The sequence below is a fragment of the Formica exsecta genome, unplaced genomic scaffold (assembly GCF_003651465.1).
Source record: "Formica exsecta isolate Colony F162 unplaced genomic scaffold, ASM365146v1 scaffold352, whole genome shotgun sequence".
In the NCBI taxonomy this organism is placed as follows: Eukaryota; Metazoa; Arthropoda; class Insecta; order Hymenoptera; family Formicidae; genus Formica; species Formica exsecta.
Window position 1 is genome coordinate 29,402 of NW_021850773.1, and position 21,034 is coordinate 50,435.

A 21,034-nucleotide genomic window follows, 5' to 3' on the forward strand; every position below is an offset into this window, starting at 1 on the left:
AGAGCGTCGCCACCGTGGACATGGACGCCAAGCTGCGTCCCGATCACATCTGCACGGTGGAACACACCGGAACATCCGCCTCGGCGCCGTTAGCCGCCGGCATCGCCGCCCTCGCCCTTGAGGCGAACCCGACCCTAACGTGGCGGGACATGCAGTACCTGGTGGTACTCACCTCGCGGTCCGAACCGTTGAGCAACGAACCAGGCTGGATACTGAACGGCGTGAAGAGAAAGGTGTCTCACAAGTTCGGCTACGGTTTGATGGACGCGGGCGCCATGGTCAGCCTGGCTGAACAGTGGACCAATGTGCCGCCGCAGCACATTTGCAAGTCCGACGAGATCAATGAGGAAAGACCGATTGATCCCACGTACGGCTATACCTTGAGCGTATACATGGACGTCACCGGATGCGCTGGGTCCTTGAACGAAGTACGGTTCTTGGAGCATGTGCAGTGCAAGGTAAGATTGTATGCGGGAAAAATTGCCTTCTCTTTTTAAGATAAAAATATCTTATCGATTCTCTAAGAATAATCTACTATAAACTCGCGTTCTGTATATTAAAATTAATATTTGCTATTTGATGCATCAAGTTAGAATTTGATTAAAATATGAATTGTAATAAATAAAATTTGAATAAAATTTGAATTGTTCTTCGTAAATCAGGTTTCTCTGAGATTCTTCCCTCGAGGAAACTTGAGGCTTTTACTGACCTCCCCGATGGGCACAACCTCGACCCTATTGTTTGAACGACCGCGCGACGTTCTCAGTTCCAACTTCGACGATTGGCCCTTCCTCAGCGTGCACTTTTGGGGCGAGAAAGCAGACGGCCGATGGACCCTGCAGATCATTAATGCTGGGAACCGACACGTCAATTCACCAGGCAAGCTTAATTTAATTTCTCATTTTTATACACGAGCGATATCTATAAACTATGCGCCCAGAAAAAAATAAAAAATAAGTTTTTATTTGCAAAGTAAAATAAAAATTTTTATGATATTTTATATATAATAATTCTCGTTCTGAAAATATTTTTGAGATTGTCTCGGTATTAATATTTAACGAAACTATTTAATATTTATTATTCTTAAAATCTTAAATTCCAGAAATAGACTTTAGTAGTATAATAGTTTTTACCAAAATAATCCACTCCCTTGTCTTCTTTAAAATAAAGATGATATTGCATCATTTTTAATAATCAAATTAATTACGGTTAACTCGATCTTTATGTTTTTCTCAACGTGCCCCGTCGTTCCCGCTATAACTTGACCGTCTCGTCGATCTTGTTGCAGGCATACTGAAAAAGTGGCAGCTGATCTTCTACGGCACGTCAACGAACCCGATCCGGATACGCACGCGGCAGTTTAATCCGGTACATTCCTCATACCTTCCCTCCCATTCCGTTCATTATCCGTTCAGGGTAGACGATGATCCGCTACAACTGTCCGGCTATCCGGGCAATAGCGACTTCTTTTCTTCGTCTACCTTTCAGAGTTACCAGGGCCCGTACTCCGGCGCAGCATCGAATCTACAGGCATCGGTGGCCACCTTGGACGGCTCGTCGGCGCCGCTCCTGACGAACCACTTGCCCGGCGACGTCTCCTCTGCATCCGCCTTCGACTCACCCTCGGCAGCGTCATCCGCGCAAGCGGATCTCTCGGTAGTATCTCTCGATACTACCAGAAGGATACTGCATGACTGTGATCCGCAGTGCGACGCGCAGGGCTGTTATGGCAAAGGTCCGACTCAGTGCGTCGCCTGTAAGAATTATCGTCTCGACAAGTGAGTAAATGAACGCTTAAAACTCTTGCATAAGATAATTACCTTTTTTTGTCTCGATGAAAAGATCCAGTCTATAAAATTAGAATTTTTTAGCGTACCCGCTGAGATTCTTAAAAATAAAACCAAAGTAATATTGTATGGGTAATCTAAATAATATTTTATTCTCCTAAGGATCTATATGACATTTTATATTTAAATATAAATATATTTAAATATAAAGTGTCATATAAAATTAAAATAAATATATTATAATAAATATAAAATTTTAAATATAGTTGTACTATTATAAAAATTCATGCATTAATTGTGGTGTCTTCATGAAACTAATAAAACATAAAACAATTTTATAGAATGCTACGAAACTATGGATTACAACGGTAGGCATATAGAGTATAAAACTATTTGCTATTAAAAAGGCAAATGGTAATACTATCATATTGATTCATACATTTTATATAACACACTATAATAGTGAAACTAATCTTTTTTTAACCACACTATAATTTATTTCTTACTCACAATAAGAGTTCCCAATGGATCCCGCCAATTCTCATTCTATATCTTTTCTCTTCGTTTGACCCTCCTCAACGTAAAATCGTTTGAGAAACAACGCGAGGGGTGTCTTTTCTTTCTTCCAGCACATGTGTCAGTCGCTGTCCGCCAAGGAGCTTCCCTAACCAAGGCGGTGTCTGCTGGCCGTGCCACGAATCCTGTGAAATTTGCGCGGGCGCTGGTCAGGACTCCTGTCTCTCCTGCGCGCCCGCTCATCTTCGAGTCACCGATCTGGCAGTCTGCCTCCAACAATGTCCGGAAGGCTACTACGAAAGTATGTCGACAAAAAATCATTTTATAGTCATCAATTATAATGATTTCTGTCTCATGAAATCGAAGTAACGTGCGATTTTTTTTGCATTTCATCACGCAGACACCGAGAACAGCACGTGTGTGCCGTGCGAGGCCAACTGCGCCAGCTGTCAGGACAGACCGGACAAGTGCACCAGCTGCGAGCATCACTTGGTGATGCACGAGAACAAGTGTTACGCCGCGTGTCCCCCATATACGTACGAGACGCAAGACTATAGCTGCGCCCCGTGCCATGCTACTTGCGAGACCTGCAACGGTACGGCAGAGAACCAATGCATTACCTGCCGATCCGGGCTGTTCGCTTTGAACGGTGAGCGTCGTTTACGCCAATAAATAAAACATACCGAAAGAAATTTTAATTTAAAAAATTGGATCACATCAAATATATAATTATTAAATGTGAGAATAGCCGCGATATTCTATATCATATGCGATTTCTGATTCGAATATTGCAGGTACATGTCGCGCCTCGTGCCCGGCGGGTTACAGCGCCGACAAGAAACGGCGCGAATGCGTCGCATGTCCACCCGGTTGTGCGACTTGCGCCACGGTGAGTTGCACTAGTTGCATTGAGGGCTGGAGCTTGAACAAAAAAGGGCTATGCGCGCCCGAGAGTCGCAGCAACTGCAACTCGGGCCAGTATTATGAGAACAGCCAATGCAAGGTCTGTCACTCGTCTTGCGAAACTTGTGCCGGCCCCACAGAAGATCACTGCATATCCTGTCCGAATCCGTTACTGCTTCAAGGCAAGCGCTGCGTGTCCCAGTGCGACGACGCGTATTACTCCGTGGTACAACCTTCGCGACCGATTTGCGTCCCTTGTCTGCATACTTGCAAGAGTTGCGTCTCCCGTTTGAACTGCACGGCATGTCAAGATGGGCTACAACTGCAAAGCGGAGAATGCAGATCGTCCTGCGCGCCGGGGTAAGACGAAAGAATTTATTGTTACGATATTGAATAGATCAATGGTAGAATAGCATTGATATATTACGCTTTCTTTTCCTTCTTGATTTCAGTTATTATAGCGATAGAGGTCAATGCGCCAAGTGTTACTTATCGTGTAAAACATGCTTGGGACCCAGGAGGGATCAGTGCGTCACCTGTCCGAGAGGCTGGCAACTGGCAGCCGGCGAATGCCATCCCGAATGCCCAGAAGGTTTCTTTAAATCCAATTTTGGTTGTCAAAAGTGTCATCATTATTGCCGTACATGTAAAGGTAAGTAAATTACAATTTGATAAATTAAATCTAATTGCTTCTCAATGGGAAAATAACTGTTTTAGGAGAAGGTCCGTTAGAATGCACTTCCTGTCCTCCTCATTCGATGTTAGAAGGCGGATTGTGCATGGAGTGTCTGGGCGCGCAATACTATGATTCCTTGACACAGCTCTGCAAGAGTTGCCATTCCGACTGCCGAAGATGCACTGGCCCCGGCAAGTTCAGCTGCGCCGCATGCTCGCTGCCACTGCATTTGGACAAATTGAACAACCAGTGCGTGCCTTGTTGTACGGGCAACGAAAAAGGGCCTCAAGCTGAGGAGTGTTGTCTCTGTGATCCAGAAACTGGTAATTTTTATGTGATGATGTCTTAATATTGCACGTAAATAATTTATCTGCTGTTAATAGAGAGATTTTATATAAGCAACACGCCATGAATACATTTATCGAAATAATAGTTTTTCTAAATTTATACTTTTTATTCTAGTTAGTTATTATCGATATATGACGTTATTACATTATAGTTTATATGTTATAAATATCATCGTATAAAATTGTAATGGTGTATTTTTAATATTTGTAGGCGGCTGCAGAAACAGTTCGCCGGCTGGTAAAAGAAGAGTACCGGGAACAGAATTCTCAGCCGACACTGCTATCTCTGAAACATATTTTGATAGCGACAGTAAACCAAGTAACAACGACTCGGCATCACTCGCCGTAACAGCAGCTACGACTATGGCAGTTGCTATTTGTTTAGCATCAATCGCGTTGTTTGCAATGATATTCGTCGCTCTTCAGGTATGTATCTAATTAAAATTAAAAAAAATTTTAGTGATTTTGAAATTGTTGCAAGCTTGTATTAAGAAATATCTTCCAAATTGCAACAATTTATGTCAGTATTATAAATTTAAATTTGTGATTCAAAGTATGATTTTTATATTGCTTCCGAAAAATAAATAACTCAATGATGAGGGAAGATAAATGTGCGTGCGTCAACATTTTATTCGCAGGCCTGGTCCGGCAGAAGGGAGGCCAATATGGGATATACGCAGCTCGCCGTGAAAGTGGAACCGTCCGAAGATCCGGACACCGACGACGCAACAGAGCTGATGACCTAGACTACGTTAACTGCCACGTAGCTATTGACCTCATATCGAAGAGTCGCAGAGAGATTGACGAGTCTCGATTGTGATCAGTTCGCGAGTCAGAAGTTACGTGCTTTCACGTCAGCGAGGTCCAGAGATAGCCTACATATGTGTAATGAGGAAAATGGGAATACGGTGGTAAATACGTAACGGAAAGGAAGAAGTGGAAGAAAAAATAGGAGGAGGAGGAGCAAGCAAAGGATGATTTGTCGCAAACGTGATAGTAGAACTCCGTAGAGTATGAACAGCGAGAAAAGAAGAGAAAAAGATAAAGAGAGTGAAAGGAAGTGTGATTGTTGTTTATCTAGCCGTGATGCGGTCGCATGAACGTGTGAATGTATGAGGAATGTGTGTTTAGCTAGAGATATACTTTTTGCCCGTCATCGTTGTCGAGTGCGTCGCCGATGCCATCGTCACACACATCAAGACACTGACGGTGATTCCGAACACGGAGAAAAAGGGTGAAGGACATTATGAAGTGCCTGATTAGTGACACCCTTGATTCCACACCCTTTCGCGTTCCCCCTCCGACACTTTCTGTCCACGAATAACGCCGAATCTTCCGTCGATTATCGCGTCGATCATCATCGTCGCGTGCATCCGCAAATAGAACTTCAGCCAAACGACGAACAACACACGAACAAGTTACAAGTGTTGTGCGGTACAAGAGTCGAAAGCAATCTAGTTTGTTCAATAGCACCTTTGAATGATATCTATTGCCGTTTTTTTTTGAACAACCAGTGCGTGCCTTGTTGTACGGGCAACGAAAAAGGGCCTCAAGCTGAGGAGTGTTGTCTCTGTGATCCAGAAACTGGTAATTTTTATGTGATGATGTCTTAATATTGCACGTAAATAATTTATCTGCTGTTAATAGAGAGATTTTATATAAGCAACACGCCATGAATACATTTATCGAAATAATAGTTTTTCTAAATTTATACTTTTTATTCTAGTTAGTTATTATCGATATATGACGTTATTACATTATAGTTTATATGTTATAAATATCATCGTATAAAATTGTAATGGTGTATTTTTAATATTTGTAGGCGGCTGCAGAAACAGTTCGCCGGCTGGTAAAAGAAGAGTACCGGGAACAGAATTCTCAGCCGACACTGCTATCTCTGAAACATATTTTGATAGCGACAGTAAACCAAGTAACAACGACTCGGCATCACTCGCCGTAACAGCAGCTACGACTATGGCAGTTGCTATTTGTTTAGCATCAATCGCGTTGTTTGCAATGATATTCGTCGCTCTTCAGGTATGTATCTAATTAAAATTAAAAAAAATTTTAGTGATTTTGAAATTGTTGCAAGCTTGTATTAAGAAATATCTTCCAAATTGCAACAATTTATGTCAGTATTATAAATTTAAATTTGTGATTCAAAGTATGATTTTTATATTGCTTCCGAAAAATAAATAACTCAATGATGAGGGAAGATAAATGTGCGTGCGTCAACATTTTATTCGCAGGCCTGGTCCGGCAGAAGGGAGGCCAATATGGGATATACGCAGCTCGCCGTGAAAGTGGAACCGTCCGAAGATCCGGACACCGACGACGCAACAGAGCTGATGACCTAGACTACGTTAACTGCCACGTAGCTATTGACCTCATATCGAAGAGTCGCAGAGAGATTGACGAGTCTCGATTGTGATCAGTTCGCGAGTCAGAAGTTACGTGCTTTCACGTCAGCGAGGTCCAGAGATAGCCTACATATGTGTAATGAGGAAAATGGGAATACGGTGGTAAATACGTAACGGAAAGGAAGAAGTGGAAGAAAAAATAGGAGGAGGAGGAGCAAGCAAAGGATGATTTGTCGCAAACGTGATAGTAGAACTCCGTAGAGTATGAACAGCGAGAAAAGAAGAGAAAAAGATAAAGAGAGTGAAAGGAAGTGTGATTGTTGTTTATCTAGCCGTGATGCGGTCGCATGAACGTGTGAATGTATGAGGAATGTGTGTTTAGCTAGAGATATACTTTTTGCCCGTCATCGTTGTCGAGTGCGTCGCCGATGCCATCGTCACACACATCAAGACACTGACGGTGATTCCGAACACGGAGAAAAAGGGTGAAGGACATTATGAAGTGCCTGATTAGTGACACCCTTGATTCCACACCCTTTCGCGTTCCCCCTCCGACACTTTCTGTCCACGAATAACGCCGAATCTTCCGTCGATTATCGCGTCGATCATCATCGTCGCGTGCATCCGCAAATAGAACTTCAGCCAAACGACGAACAACACACGAACAAGTTACAAGTGTTGTGCGGTACAAGAGTCGAAAGCAATCTAGTTTGTTCAATAGCACCTTGAATGATATTTATTGCCGTTTTTTTTTTCTTCGCGCGACATTTTTGGCACAATCGACGATCGTTGTCGAGTTATTGAAAGAATGAAGGCACATCTCTTTTTTCGCCTCTCTTCGGAAAGGCTCTACCGACATTCCGTTAAGGAGTGAAGGGATGTAAAAGTGGCCTCCGTATATTAGGCTGAACCACGGACCACGTAATCGTAATCGTTAATCGTGAGAATTATGAATGGATATTGTTATATATTTGTACAAATGATAATAGTAACAAGTGAGCGAACAAAAGGGAGTAATCACACAAGGATCAGGAGGGGGAGGCGAAAGAAACGATAGCGAGACGACGAATCCCATTTCGAAATTGAGTCTCGACTAATCGACGCAATTCGCATACTCGGAGGAACTAACAGACTGTTACTCTCGTTTGCTACTGCGATCGCCTAATTATCCGACGCGTCTGTGACGTCAGTCGTCGCATTCCAGTACCTCTCAAACTGACACAACACATGCCGTCGACACAGCTATTGCGTTTTGTAAACTGTTTGTTGTTATTATTTGATTGTCTACATCGATGTTTTGTTTAATATTCCACTTTCTCCGCGTTGTTCTTACTATTTTTTAGTTCTCGCTCATATCCGTTCTTTTCCCGTTTCGTTAGGATCGCATGAGAGGAGAAACATTGTTTAAAAAAAGAAAAAAGAGGTAAATGAATGGATAAGAAGGAAGAAGAGAGAAAACCATACGCAACGATCCGCAGTGAATCGATATTATCGAAAGCCATCGCCCACGCCTACTCATGTGAATATTGACTTTCTCCTCGTGATTTGATATAAAGCTATTATTGTACTTTTATGATGAACGCGATTATAAATATATACATATATACATACACACACGCAATGCGCGAGTATATGTAATTTCTTGAGCATCCTGCAACACACTATTTCTTAAAATACTATTTACTTAAATCTTCCCGATATTCCCGATTTTCGAGGTATACATCATTCCAGGTAAGTACGGTTACAATATTGACTTTAATTACGGCAATGCGCGAGAAAGGTGCTAGCAAATCGATCGTAGAAGTCGGGAATGAGTATATTCAATCTCGTAACCCCGAACTCTTCGCGGCTATTACTTAATGAAACATTAAGGATTAACTTGAATCATATATTTCCATTGTATATCCGTGCACATAAGAACGTAAACGATACTAGTTTCGAATGATATGGGTATCTATCCGTGCTATGAGACATGAGGATATATAAAAAATCGCATGATTTCTAATTATTTTGAAGATCGTGTAAAGAGAAAGTAACAAGTCGCGGCTATTTCAACTTTAATATAACAGAAAAGTGGCAAACTTTTTTTTATATTAACTTCAAGAACATACAAAACTTTCAAATTTTAATTAAAAAGGAATTTCTAAAAGTTTTTCTCGAAAAAATGATCTATGTAATTTTAATGCGTAAAGTTTCACGTAAAAATTACTATTTTTCTCGATCATTTATCTTTAAATTAATGCTCTTCACCTTATGTTCAATAGTTACGTATCAATCACCTAGTTTCCAATTGCGAGTAACTGCTATTGAGAACGTCGATCTCGTTGGACTCTATCGGGAATAAGAATCGCGAAATGGAGTTCTTAATTAGGATACGAGAACTACTAAATCGCCGTGTCACGCGACAAGGGAAATGGCGCATGTCAGCAGAGTCTGCCGGCGACTCTGTGGAGAAATTACATTCGGCTGATTGTGTGTCTTACTTCCCTCACGAACAAGGTAAAACCGTGAATGACGCGGGAACGAGTCGTCAGCAGTCGTCGCTGACATTTTATTTGTGCTCTTCGATCCTCTCATGTATATTAAATCTAGAAACTGATATAACTGGTGACGAGCGGCGACAGCTGCGACGTAAAAGGAGACGATCCCCCGAATTTCAATTTCATTAAAGAGAATTATCATTCTCTATCGGACAACTTTCATTCATTTTACTATGCGTTATTGGTGCAAGAGTTCGCTCATTTAAATAAAACCCGGTCGTATAAGAACGATAATGTTTTAATTATTAGTATTAAGTCGTTTGTTTGTTTGTTTTTTAAAAGACAATTTTTTAGAAAACAATTTTTATGTCGAAGTGATAACAGATATTAGAAATATGTGATTATGATATATGTGATTATGATATGTGATTATTGATAAAGTGTTTAAAAAGATTTCAATGTGTTTTTAAATTTGCAAATACTGATTTTAGTTTGATTGGTTTTAGCATAGTTCATACTAGAAAGGTTTTATATTTCGTAAATCAGAAATGTACATTTTTATTTTCTAATCAAATAAATTTTGTAGCCATTAATCAAAGCAACCTGTTTTGATCCGGCCATTCTATTTCTATTTTTTTTCCCATTTTTTCAATTGGATACTAATTTGAGAATATTAGAAAATAAACTTGGATGAAGTTTAGTTTTCAAGTCCTTTCTCCCACAGTCCGATAAAATTTAATATCTATTCATATAAAATATATGAGATCAGAGAACCTCTGTCTCTCTTGTAAAAGCAAATTATTTTCGATTCAATCTATTTCTTCGTTCACGAGAGAAGTAAAGGTATTACAAAATCATATAACTTTCATATTACTCCACGACCGCAAATGTTCCGGAGGAGAATCCAAAAGAGACAGATATGTGCGGTTGGCGTTTTTCTCCGGAAATATTGCCAAAATCCGTCCACGAGTGAAACAGAGAAAGAGAGAAAGAAAAAGAGAACGGAAGCGACTTTAATCAAAGTTGACCTTTCTCCGCCACTCCAAATCATCCGTTTCCATTGCGCTGTTTTTCCATCCGTTCTTGCGGAAACGGACGAATACGAAACTATATATGAGTCCGACTGGCGTCCGGAGGCAGGAAATAAATAAGCATCCCGATGTATATAAGAATGGAAGCGTTGCGGCGATATAAAAGCGGGCAATCGGCAGCGATTCGATGGGGGAACTAAAGGTGTTGCATGTGGGGTAAAAGAGAGAGCCACGACTAGAATAAAAGAAAAGATCGATGTGGCGCCTTGGACCGAAAGTTCCCCTCGATCGAGCATCGAAGAATAAACACGGCATTACCCGAGGTTCTATATTCTATCCTTTTCTTCGAATGAGATTTTCCTAAAATTTCTGTAGAGTTTGGAAATAAATGATTAATGCTGGACCGCAATACGGTCATCCATATGGTGGTTTTATCATTATTATGGTAGTTTTCGGAGTGGCATGATTTTTATAGAATATGGAGGCATATCTTTGTAAACATAATCGATTAGAGAATATTACTACTTAAAGATGTTTCTTTTTTAATTAACAATATATTTCAATATTCTTCTTTCAAATAATAAAATCCGCAATTTCTTAATGCAACTAACTTTATATATATGTAAAAAATAATTTTAATAATACTATTAATAATGAAAAATTGGAAAACTGATAAAAATCATCGGAAAATGACCATTACTTTCATAAATTTATAACTATACATAGTGTCTTAGAATGCGCAAAAGTATTAGGAGCAAATTCCACGCCGAAAATTTCAAGCCTATTTTATATTTTTTAATTAAATAATGGAAGATCCTTTTTATAGAATATCTACGTCAATTTTGCGTTACAATTCCCACATACATTTGCATCGTTTCAAGAATAAAAAAATTACGTTCGATATTCAACAATGCGCGACTGAAAGCACTCGGTGCAGTAAGTTGTAATACGTTATCGCGGATAATAATGCAGCCGCGAAAGCGATCGCGCTACGTTTTTCCGCAAGACCAGAAACGTTAACGGCACGACGGTAACGCGGCAAGAAACTTCAGCGGAAAGTCGCGCGGAAAGAACGACGGAACGAAGGAAATTCGTTTCGGCGCAGCGAGTCCCGCCAAGCCCTTTTATAGCCTCTCCTTTCGCGCAAAGAGAGGAGATCGCATTTACTTTCCTCCGCCCAGCATCAAAGCTTAAACCATACGGCACCGCGTGCGGAAAACGAACACCGTAAAAACTCCGCCGCAAGAAGAAACTTCATACCGCGTTGTTCCCACCGAATGCCCTCCTTTCGCCCAGTACCATCGTAACTCTGATCTTTGCGGGTAGCCAAACGGAAGTGGATGAATTTTACTCCGATTTGTATGTCAACCATAGGAGAAACATCATTTCAGGTTTTTTTTAAACGCGAGATGATAGTTGAAGAATTAAAAAGACCAATTCATTTTTCTCGTATTTGGATGATTGAACTACATTATAGCTTTTATCTCTTTTTCTTATCAATAAAGTAACGGTAAATTATATTTTATCGTTATTTACACAATTGTTAAAATTATATATCAATTTTAAATAATGAATTAGAATTAAATCGGAATTCAATTAAATTAAAAGTAATAAACAAATTATTTATTTATGGATAAATCACTTTCTACATTTATTTTTTATGATAAGAAGGAATGATACATACACACGCGCGCGCGCGCAAAAATACTTTCAACATCGCCAATTTTTCATCCCTAAATTTATTCTTGCACAATATTTCCATATCGTTTAATTCCAAAATTACTATAAAATATTATTATAGTCTTTCCCTTAATAAAATTCGTTCTATACTGTTTAACGTGTCGTTATTCAGAACCAAACGTTCGATCACGCCATTATCTCGCCTGGCCAATAATTCGACTGGCTATAGTTCCTTGTCACAATTGAAACGACCTTCTCTCGTAATGTAACTCTCTCCTAATATACGGATAAATCATAAAATCGTCTGTCGTTTTCTGCAAAACGAGAATGACTGTACCCGGCGATCCAGATGCTATAAACCCTCCATTCCGAAATATCGTCTCGTCCCGAACTCGTTACCGTCGTACGGAAGAGCTGAATATACGTTAGTCGTCAACGTCCATCTGTAGCCATTTCCTGGGTGACATATACAAACGTTTCGGCCAACGCCAATGGAGATAACGGGATAACGCCGTAAATTCGTCGGCGATAATTCGCAGGGGAGGAAGCAAGAGTAGAGATCTCGCGTCTACTTTTATCAGCACCCTGATACGCGCCGTAAGCGGATATCGTAAATTCGCAATGGGCGAATCTGTGCCTCATACATACATATATGTGCCGATGTTTATCAGTAATGCACGATACAGCCGATCTGATTCTATAGAAACGCACGTTTTCCGATACAGAATTGTTTATTCTTTAGATCCTCCCTAAAAGAGAGGAAGAGAGACAATCATACATGGTTTAACATTATCTCATTCTTTCACTTTTTTTTAGAACTGTTTAAAGTGTTCATCTTCTTGAAATTTCTCCAACTTTTGAACTATTTTTATCATAAAATATTTTCGAGATTTTAATATATAGATTTCTATCATATGCTTAAAAAGGAAAATAAGATCAGGAAATTAAAGTCATAATTTTGTCTGGACCAAATTAATCCATAATATAATATATTACATGTATGAATGGATATATCTTTTATATATTAGTAAAATTTATTTTATTAATGAAGGAAAGTTATGAATAATTTTATGGAAATTATTAATTTGTATTGCATGTACAGAGTAAGTAATTGAAGTAAAGACAGAGAGAGTATTTCGATGATGGGGCAAACTTTAGCGAAATGAGAAAATATTCTATCAAACTTTAGTGCGCAGCTCTGAATTTAATTATCTTCCTGTCATCTGTTTTCTCGTATCACGAGTAATCGATTTTTCGTTAGAAACGCCAAGTAGCGCAGTCAGAGAGAAGTCAAAGGCGACCTGGAAAGAAACGGCTATTATCGAGCTCGAGCTCGGCGAGGTCTCTGATCAAAGCGAAGAGGACACAGGAATACTTTTCACTCGCCACGAAAACGCGGAAAAGCTCGACAGACATTTCGACTGCTGCGCGTTCTCTCACTTTGCTTTGTCCATCCGCGAAAGATACGCTATTTCGTCCATTTTCTGTGATTACAATTTTCCACTTTTCACATGTCATCTAGTTGGACTTTGGTCGCGTCATATGTCCGACTAGGCATACTCGACTGCTTTGCTTTGGAATCGCCCCTACGGAGGCTGGACAGCGATCTCCCCTTTTCGCAATTCAGCCCTGGTTTGCCGGGATAATAACCGACGACGAAGAGTTCGTCGCCCCGAAAGGGATGCTGCACGTTAAAAGGCAGCGAAGTGGGGCAACAAGCGTTTGAACGCCGATAGACGCATTAGGCTAGATTAAAGGAGAAAGGAATTCGAGCGATAGGATTTATTGGTTAAAAGCGACCGGAGTATCATCGACTGCATCAGCACTGATGCGATCGTTCACATTCGCCCGAAATGTACCCCATCAATCTTCCACTTGTATCAGCTCTCTACGTGAAACTCGGCGATATAAGATGTTCGAAAAGAGCAGACTTTAATTCTAATAACAGATATTTGGAATAATTTAAAGTTATTTTTTGTCCACACAATAAAATGTTGAAAAAACAAGCTCTTCAAAATATATAAAATAAAATCTTTTAATTTTTTATATACGAGATGCAAGTAATTAAAATTTTTTTTGTTTATTTCAAGAGAATCTTGCTTACTTAGAATTTTAATTAGAGCTTTAACGATTCAGATATTTAATATTGACAATCAAAATTATTAGAAATATTGATCTTATATTTGTCGAATTAGATACAAATTACATACAAGAAATAATGCTGTCTTTCAAAAAGTGTTTATTCTTATCTAAGTAACATGACTCTAATATAGTTATCATTAAAAAAAATTAGTTCTATAAATCAAATTTTTCTAGCTTTATAAAAAAGAAATAGTAAATGAAATAGTTTTGTAATTTTCTTAATAACAATAAGTAACATCGAGCTTGTATACATATAAGATTTAATCAAGTTGGCTTTTAAATATTATCACCAGCATTTATATAGATAGCATCTCAATTTGTCCACGGAAAGTCGTTCGCAACCGTTGTTGTTTCGAGTTAGTCAATTGCAGCTTGCGGAGGCTGCAAACTGCACTGCAGAAGCTCTCTAGCGAGTATATCCGCACAAGTACCTTAACGAAGCGACATTTCTCGTACGACCCGTATACGCGCGCGAAAATTACCCGTCTTATTAAAGTGTCAAGCCAACGAGGAGGAGCCGAGAATGGTCTCGAACGTGCGTGATAATATGTTTAAATTCGGCCGTTTAAATTCGGCACGGCACCGAGCCACAATTTTTTTCCACGTCACGGAGAATCGCCGTACGTAAGCAAGCAACAGACATAGTTTTTTTTAGGAACGTAATACGTAAGATAGATCCCCGCGTGTTTCTCCTTCAGCGCTGCTATAATATACAGCAGACTGCTAAGCTGGTGAAGTATGAATAAAGCAAGATTACAATGAAATACAATAAAAGACAGCAGCTCTACAAAATATTCAAACATTCGTGCCTGTATATATATATATATAATTTTAAAATTAGAGAAATTTTATAAATATATAAATATATTCTCGCGCGTTTAATTTTTAATTGCCTTCTTACATTTTATCAGAGTTATAAATTTGCGAGATTAAGATGCGTATAACATAATTCCTTATAAAATACGGAGAATCCGAGCGGCGGTTCTCTGGCTGCGCTTGTACACGTCTGTATATATACTGACCATAACTACTGTCGGTTGCACCGCCACCGTGACTATCTCTTAAAAGAGAAATCTTACGACCTTCTAGAAGAGATTATACCGTTCTGCAGCCCATATTTTCTCAAGAGATACATCTACTTGTGTTTTAAATTAACGATTAGCGAATAGTTTTAATTGATTCCGAGTGCCTTGAAGCGATGAAATCTCGATGAAATGAAGTCTGTGTGAATAGAACAACTGATATTTCATATTTCAAAATGGAAAATATATTTTACAGTTTCTCTCTAATTTTTATTAATCTTTTCAACGCTTTTGTTAACATATGCTCGAAAATAATTGATTAGTGCGGTAATATCATTTGTTAAATTGATCCAGAAGAAAATTACTCAATTAATTAGCCTCGATGCTCGCAAATTGTCTCTTGAATTCTTGTCCACGTAATTTTCATCGGCGAGATGATTTGTTAACCAATTAATAAATATTATTCCGTACATCAGATACAAAAGAATGAATCGTAACCAATTTGTAAATTATATTTTGATATCCACGATGTGTGTCGCGGATATTTATTTTAATTTGATTCCAATATATTTGTACATAAGTGCAATACAAAATCTTTTTAATTTTCAATACTTAATAATAATGTCTCAAATTAAAGTTTTATTAACGAAAGTTTATTTAAAATTAGATATTATTATTTTATTGCCAATTTTGAAGATTAATTCGCAAGAGTTTATCTCTTTCGCTCTTTCTGATTTCTTTAGAAATTAATTCAACATCTTTGTTAAGGAAAAGTCGACTTCGAATTAGTCTGACAAACTCGAAAGTTTGTATATTTGTTTCTACTTTGTGCACCCCGGTTTCGGTAGGACGTGGTCCAAGATACGTTATCGCAGCAATCGCGGAGAACTTTCTCGCACGGTAAACGTGCGGCGCGGCGTAATTGTATGCACATTAAATGAGCTTTCGGCACTCTCGGTGATTTAGATAACGACTTGTTTTGTAACTGCGATTGCTTCCTCGAATGAGAGCGAGCTTGAATCGAACGGCTCGCAAATGGCACGGCGCCGGTTATCGGCGAAATCGGATACGCCAATTCGCTCGAACATCCGTCAATGCGAACGATTATCTCGTTTTCGAACCTGCCTCATCCCGATACCAGTCCTTAACCCATTACACACTCGCGAAATGAGAATATTAATGGTGGATGCCGCCATTCGCATCAGCAGAGAAATCTCACTATATTTATGAATCACCATATTCATGAATTATTAGATTTCATACTGGTTTATTTGTAAAAAATTCTCTTTCTCTCTAAAAATGCTCTTTATGAATTTATTAATTTAATATAATTCATGAAATTATTTTAGTCAAAATAATATTCGCCAATTTTCCTTGAGAAGAAATGGATTTATCCAATATTTTCAATCACCTTTTGCATCCCTGAGAAATTTTCGCGGTGATATGCAAAAACTGTAATGACTGAAATGTAAATGAGATGTACGAAAAAATGATGCAAATGCCGTTAGCGAAAGGTAGAAGCCAAATTTTCCGTTTAAAAGTAAGAACATTATGCAAAGGCGCGTTCTACCTTTTATGTGAATAGTTTTGCTTTTACGATAAAGCTTCGTATTTTAAAGCGTTTGCTTGTAAACGTTTTCCTTTTTTTTTTACCATACATCAGTCTACAATGTAGTCATATATAGGATCGCGATTTACAATTCGTAGTAAAGTTATAAAATTTTGCAATATGCATTACAGATATATTCCGGTAGAATTAAATTCCATAGAGTTATTGCATTATAATTATTATATATTATAAGAATAAGAATGGCAAGTCAGGAAAGGCCGTTAACTTTCAAATGCGTGTTTAGTATTGATAGATTTACTCGTCTTGCCGCGGCAAGGGTTCGAGAGAGACCGACTGCTTACAATTAGTCATGTCCTTTATTAGGCCTAGTGCCTATTATACTTTCTTAGTCTCGCTTCGCCCTTATTAATTTTGTATTATGATTTACATTTATATTCTTCAAATATACGTATTATTTGAAGATTTAGAGAAAAAGTTTGGAATTTTCATCTAGTAAATTGCCGAGTAATTGCCTGATAAAACTTATCTCTGTTTTTCGGAAAAAAAAATATATATGTCTTATATCATTAATTGCTCGCGATCAAAGTTCAATATAGTAATTAGTTATATGGTTATTTTAGGGAAATACGGAATATGCAGACTCGCTTGTATCAGTAAATAGAGTAAATGTAGTTGAACATGATTACATGTTTATTGATCATGGCATACGTATACTCAGCTGGTTCTGTTTTAGTTATTTATCGATTAAAACAGACAGGTAGTATACACAGACTACGTTTCATACGTTTGACTAGAACTCTAACTAGCTGAGCAGGAATTGTGTCTGCAAATAATTTGCAAATGTACCTGTTTTCCGATAAAGTTTGTTCTGAATCAGCAAAGTATTATTACGCTATGTGACAGAAAATATTATTTCCTGGTCGTGTAGTTTATTAATAAATATGTTATCAAAGCTAAAATTCTAGTTAATATTTACATAGTTATTCTATATAAATAATAGAGTATTCTAGTTACAAATATATAGAGGTGTAGATATAAAAATATAAAATATCTACATATAATATCTTTTATGCATTGATGGAATATTATTAAATGTCAATGGAAAAACAGATAGTCTCGAATTTCTATACTAATTTATCAAAAATTTTCTTAATGGGATAGCCGTGATGCTTTACCGAAAAAATTTAGTTTAGAGAAATCATTCTTGATACTATTGATAAATTTTATAAAGAACTATAATTTTTATCAAGTACACATTATTTGCATTCTACATTGCATTATTATGCATCATTACAATATATTATTACATCTGTTTATAATTCATTATCGTTTTCCAGTGCAACAAAAATACTGACACATATGTATACCATGTAAAATCTAGTCGCGTAATAATATTGATAGCTTATTAATATTTATTTGAATTCCTATCCAAAAAAACCTTCCCTTTAATAAAAAAATATTTATTGGGATATAAATTTTTTGTGACAAATATAGGAATTAAAATATATATTTTGATATAATGAGGATATACATGTATACATACATATATAATAGTCGCGAAGGAGAGAAATAAATGTGGATCCCCTAGTTTCCTCTATATTTACGAAAATAATAGCGTTTGAAACATACAGTTGCTCTGAAAGGGATTAAAGTAGGAAATTAATGTGGAAATTGGACCTATAGAGCCGTCAACATCGCGCGAGACTAAAACCGCGCATATTTAGCCGGCGCTTCACGACTCGCGATATCGCTACTCGCGAATTTAGCGGGCCGCCAGGAAGATAAGTCCGCATAATCGCTCGCCGTGAGATTTATGCGTCCACCCGACGATAAATCCTACCAATCTAGCGGGATTACGCGGTCGTAAATTAGCGACGGTTGACACCTCCCCAGTCCGACCATAAACGGGAAAAGAAAACGGGTTAAAAATTTATTATTTCGCGGATTAATACATGCGTTCGTACCCGTCAATCGATGCGGTTAAAGAAAAATAGAATTGGTCAGATCAGCATCCCGATTTTGACAGTCCCGAGCATCAACATTTATTTAAATGAGTAAGAAGCGATAAGAAAGCAAGCTTTCGAATTAAAAAAATAAAATTTCTCTTTTATAATATATATATATATATATCTTATCTTAATTTTCTCTCTCATATAATACATACAGTATTCTTCGACTGATACTTTCGCTCAGTAAGAACTTTGTTAGGATAAGATGATTGAGTTCTCGGTTGCTATATACATTTATAACCGTCCTAATCTTCCCCTTCTAACAATAAGTAATTGTTCTGCTAAAACGCGAAAAGCGCACTAGCATAATCCGAATGCAGATTAATGTGCGATTAATGATCTGAGAATTGAAAGCACGATTCGATCAATCACTGTTGACTAATTTAAGTATACTATTAAGCTCTAAGGCAATTATATACGAAGAAATCTACATATATCTATGAATTTAAAAGTTCATCATTTTCTAAATCTAAACCATTGTGTATATCCAATAATAATTAAAATATTAATGAAAAATACAGTACTTATGTACAGTACTGTTTGTAAAACAAGAAAGGTACATACATATTATGTTTTATTAAAATAATATAAAATATAAAAGAAATACAAAATCTCCTTTTACAAATGGCGATAAAGTGACTAAAATCGAAATCCAAGCAATGTGTCTCTCATGTACAATACACATACTTCGCCGTGTATGAACCTTTGGTTTCTTCGTTCTCTAGGAGGCAGACCGTACACGTGCCGCGCGATAAATTTTGTAAAAGATCGAAACACAGCTCTGTTCCGGTTAATTTAATAATATCGATAGCAGTATTCGGCCGTCGCGACGGTGGTAAACCGCGTTGCGTTTTTGTGTTTTATTTTTACACGATATAAATGCAATATGTCGTTCAGGATATATGTTACACGAATTGTCCGGCTGTAAATTTCTCATCGAGTGTTTCTCTAGTCGGTGTGGCGATATGTACATTCCGGGGAAACACGGTAGCGAAGCAAATCCAAACGCGAAATACCTGATTCCAAGGAGCACCCCAGGTATCCGAGCGACGCGCCGTTTCGTACACAAGTCTGTTTATCTGAATATCTCGGACACAAGATAGGAATTGCAAGGATGTAAATCTCGCTCATCTTTTAGAAACAACATATCCCGACCGAATATTATGTCCTGCTGCATGTACATTCAAAGTAAACGAATTTATTTGGCTTTCCGAGACCGCGCGACCGGTAAAAGAATAACTGTATTTCCGTTTCGCAGATAGTACGAATGCCTGAGAGATGTTAAAAAGACGATCTAATTTTCTTAGGCGTTTTTTTGAGATTTTTATTTGGTCAATTTAATAAGCTGAGATAATATTATCTGTAATTTTCAAATGAAACAATAATAAAGTTACAGAACTTCAAATTCATGTTAGATTTGTGATTTTTAAATTGTTTAAATTTCTTTAGAATTATTCTATAAATTTTTTTATTTCATGTTTGGTTTTTTTCTTTCTTTCTTTTACATTCAAAAATGGTTTACTATACATTACAAGAAATGCTATTGAATGCCAAACGGATTATTGCTGGCAGAAAAAATTGTCGGTTTTCTTGTAAGTCGTATTACATAATTCTGATTAATAAAGATGCTCCGGCTATAGCGTAAAAATTCAATTATTGTTTCCATTCTGGCGCGCATTAAAACTAAGAGAAAATTTCATTCTATGTACTTTTCGTGCCTCTCGGAATTGTCCGCGGATGCGTAAGGAATTCCTGTCACACCGGAACTGCATACTAATGAAGAATTCCTCCGTTCCAATGTCAAGTTATTGGTTTATTCGTTCGCGACGGTAATGCATATAACCGGAGGTGTCGTGTTTTATTTTACACAGTGACGCATGGGGCCATTTGCAAATGAAGCCGCTCGGCACAGTAGAGAGAATGCACTTCGATGTATTTTTAATGAAGTCGGCCCACAGACTCGAGAGCAGCTGTATATACCACCGACTGCGCAGTAAAATTAAAGTTCCCGAAGGCGGATTGTTTTAATTAGTATCGTGCATACGCTACGGAAATAACGGCTGTTATGATAATAAATATTTATAAAACGTATTTAAATATATTACAAACAATTATATTTAATATGCATGAGATTTTAATAAAATAGAACTTTGTTCATAGTAGAACGAAAATTTAAAGAAAGCACAACGTGCGTACATACGATTAAACGTCGAATAATATTCTTTAAAATGATTTTAAGACATGTGTAGTTCAAGCTAATGTATTATGACAAAGCTTAAAAAATGCGTGACGGTACTTCTGGACGAGAATATTCGTAATATTCATAAAAGCTAGACGCGAAACGTCGCGATGGTCGGTGCCGCGAGTGTAAAAGCAAGTGTCATGCAGAATAGATACAACTATTAATAATTTTAATATTTAACAATTCAAGTAAAAGCTTTTTTACACAACGGGTGGTAATCCGACAGTAAATGTCTCTTTACGTTCCCTCAGAGATGAACAAGAATCATA

At 37.7% G+C, this 21,034-nt stretch overlaps 2 protein-coding genes across 3 annotated transcripts in view; both read left to right on the top strand.

The window, feature by feature from the left end:
* The window catches only part of LOC115238609 (furin-like protease 2), a 21,202-nt gene extending 15,935 nt beyond the window's left edge, over positions 1 to 5,267 (top strand). The window contains exons 5-15 of one of the 2 annotated variants that reach the window (XM_029812580.1): positions 1 to 458; positions 663 to 879; positions 1,289 to 1,368; positions 1,489 to 1,778; positions 2,417 to 2,604; positions 2,704 to 2,952; positions 3,098 to 3,566; positions 3,659 to 3,858; positions 3,924 to 4,205; positions 4,441 to 4,655; positions 4,868 to 5,267. In XM_029812580.1, coding sequence (XP_029668440.1) covers positions 1 to 458; positions 663 to 879; positions 1,289 to 1,368; positions 1,489 to 1,778; positions 2,417 to 2,604; positions 2,704 to 2,952; positions 3,098 to 3,566; positions 3,659 to 3,858; positions 3,924 to 4,205; positions 4,441 to 4,655; positions 4,868 to 4,975 — 2,756 coding nt within the window. In that variant the 3' untranslated portion in view covers positions 4,976 to 5,267. Of the gene's footprint in view, positions 459 to 662; positions 880 to 1,288; positions 1,779 to 2,416; positions 2,605 to 2,703; positions 2,953 to 3,097; positions 3,567 to 3,658; positions 3,859 to 3,923; positions 4,206 to 4,440; positions 4,656 to 4,867 lie in introns of both variants that reach the window. The other variant, XM_029812581.1, reaches the window with a different exon arrangement.
* LOC115238628 lies at positions 5,243 to 8,207 on the top strand. The gene is made up of 4 exons (XM_029812616.1): positions 5,243 to 5,291; positions 5,493 to 5,816; positions 6,052 to 6,266; positions 6,479 to 8,207. The coding sequence occupies exons 1-4, from the start codon at positions 5,243 to 5,245 to the stop codon at positions 6,584 to 6,586; spliced, it is 696 nt and encodes a 231-aa protein (XP_029668476.1). The 3' UTR covers positions 6,587 to 8,207.
* The last annotated feature ends 12,827 nt before the right edge of the window (positions 8,208 to 21,034 follow it).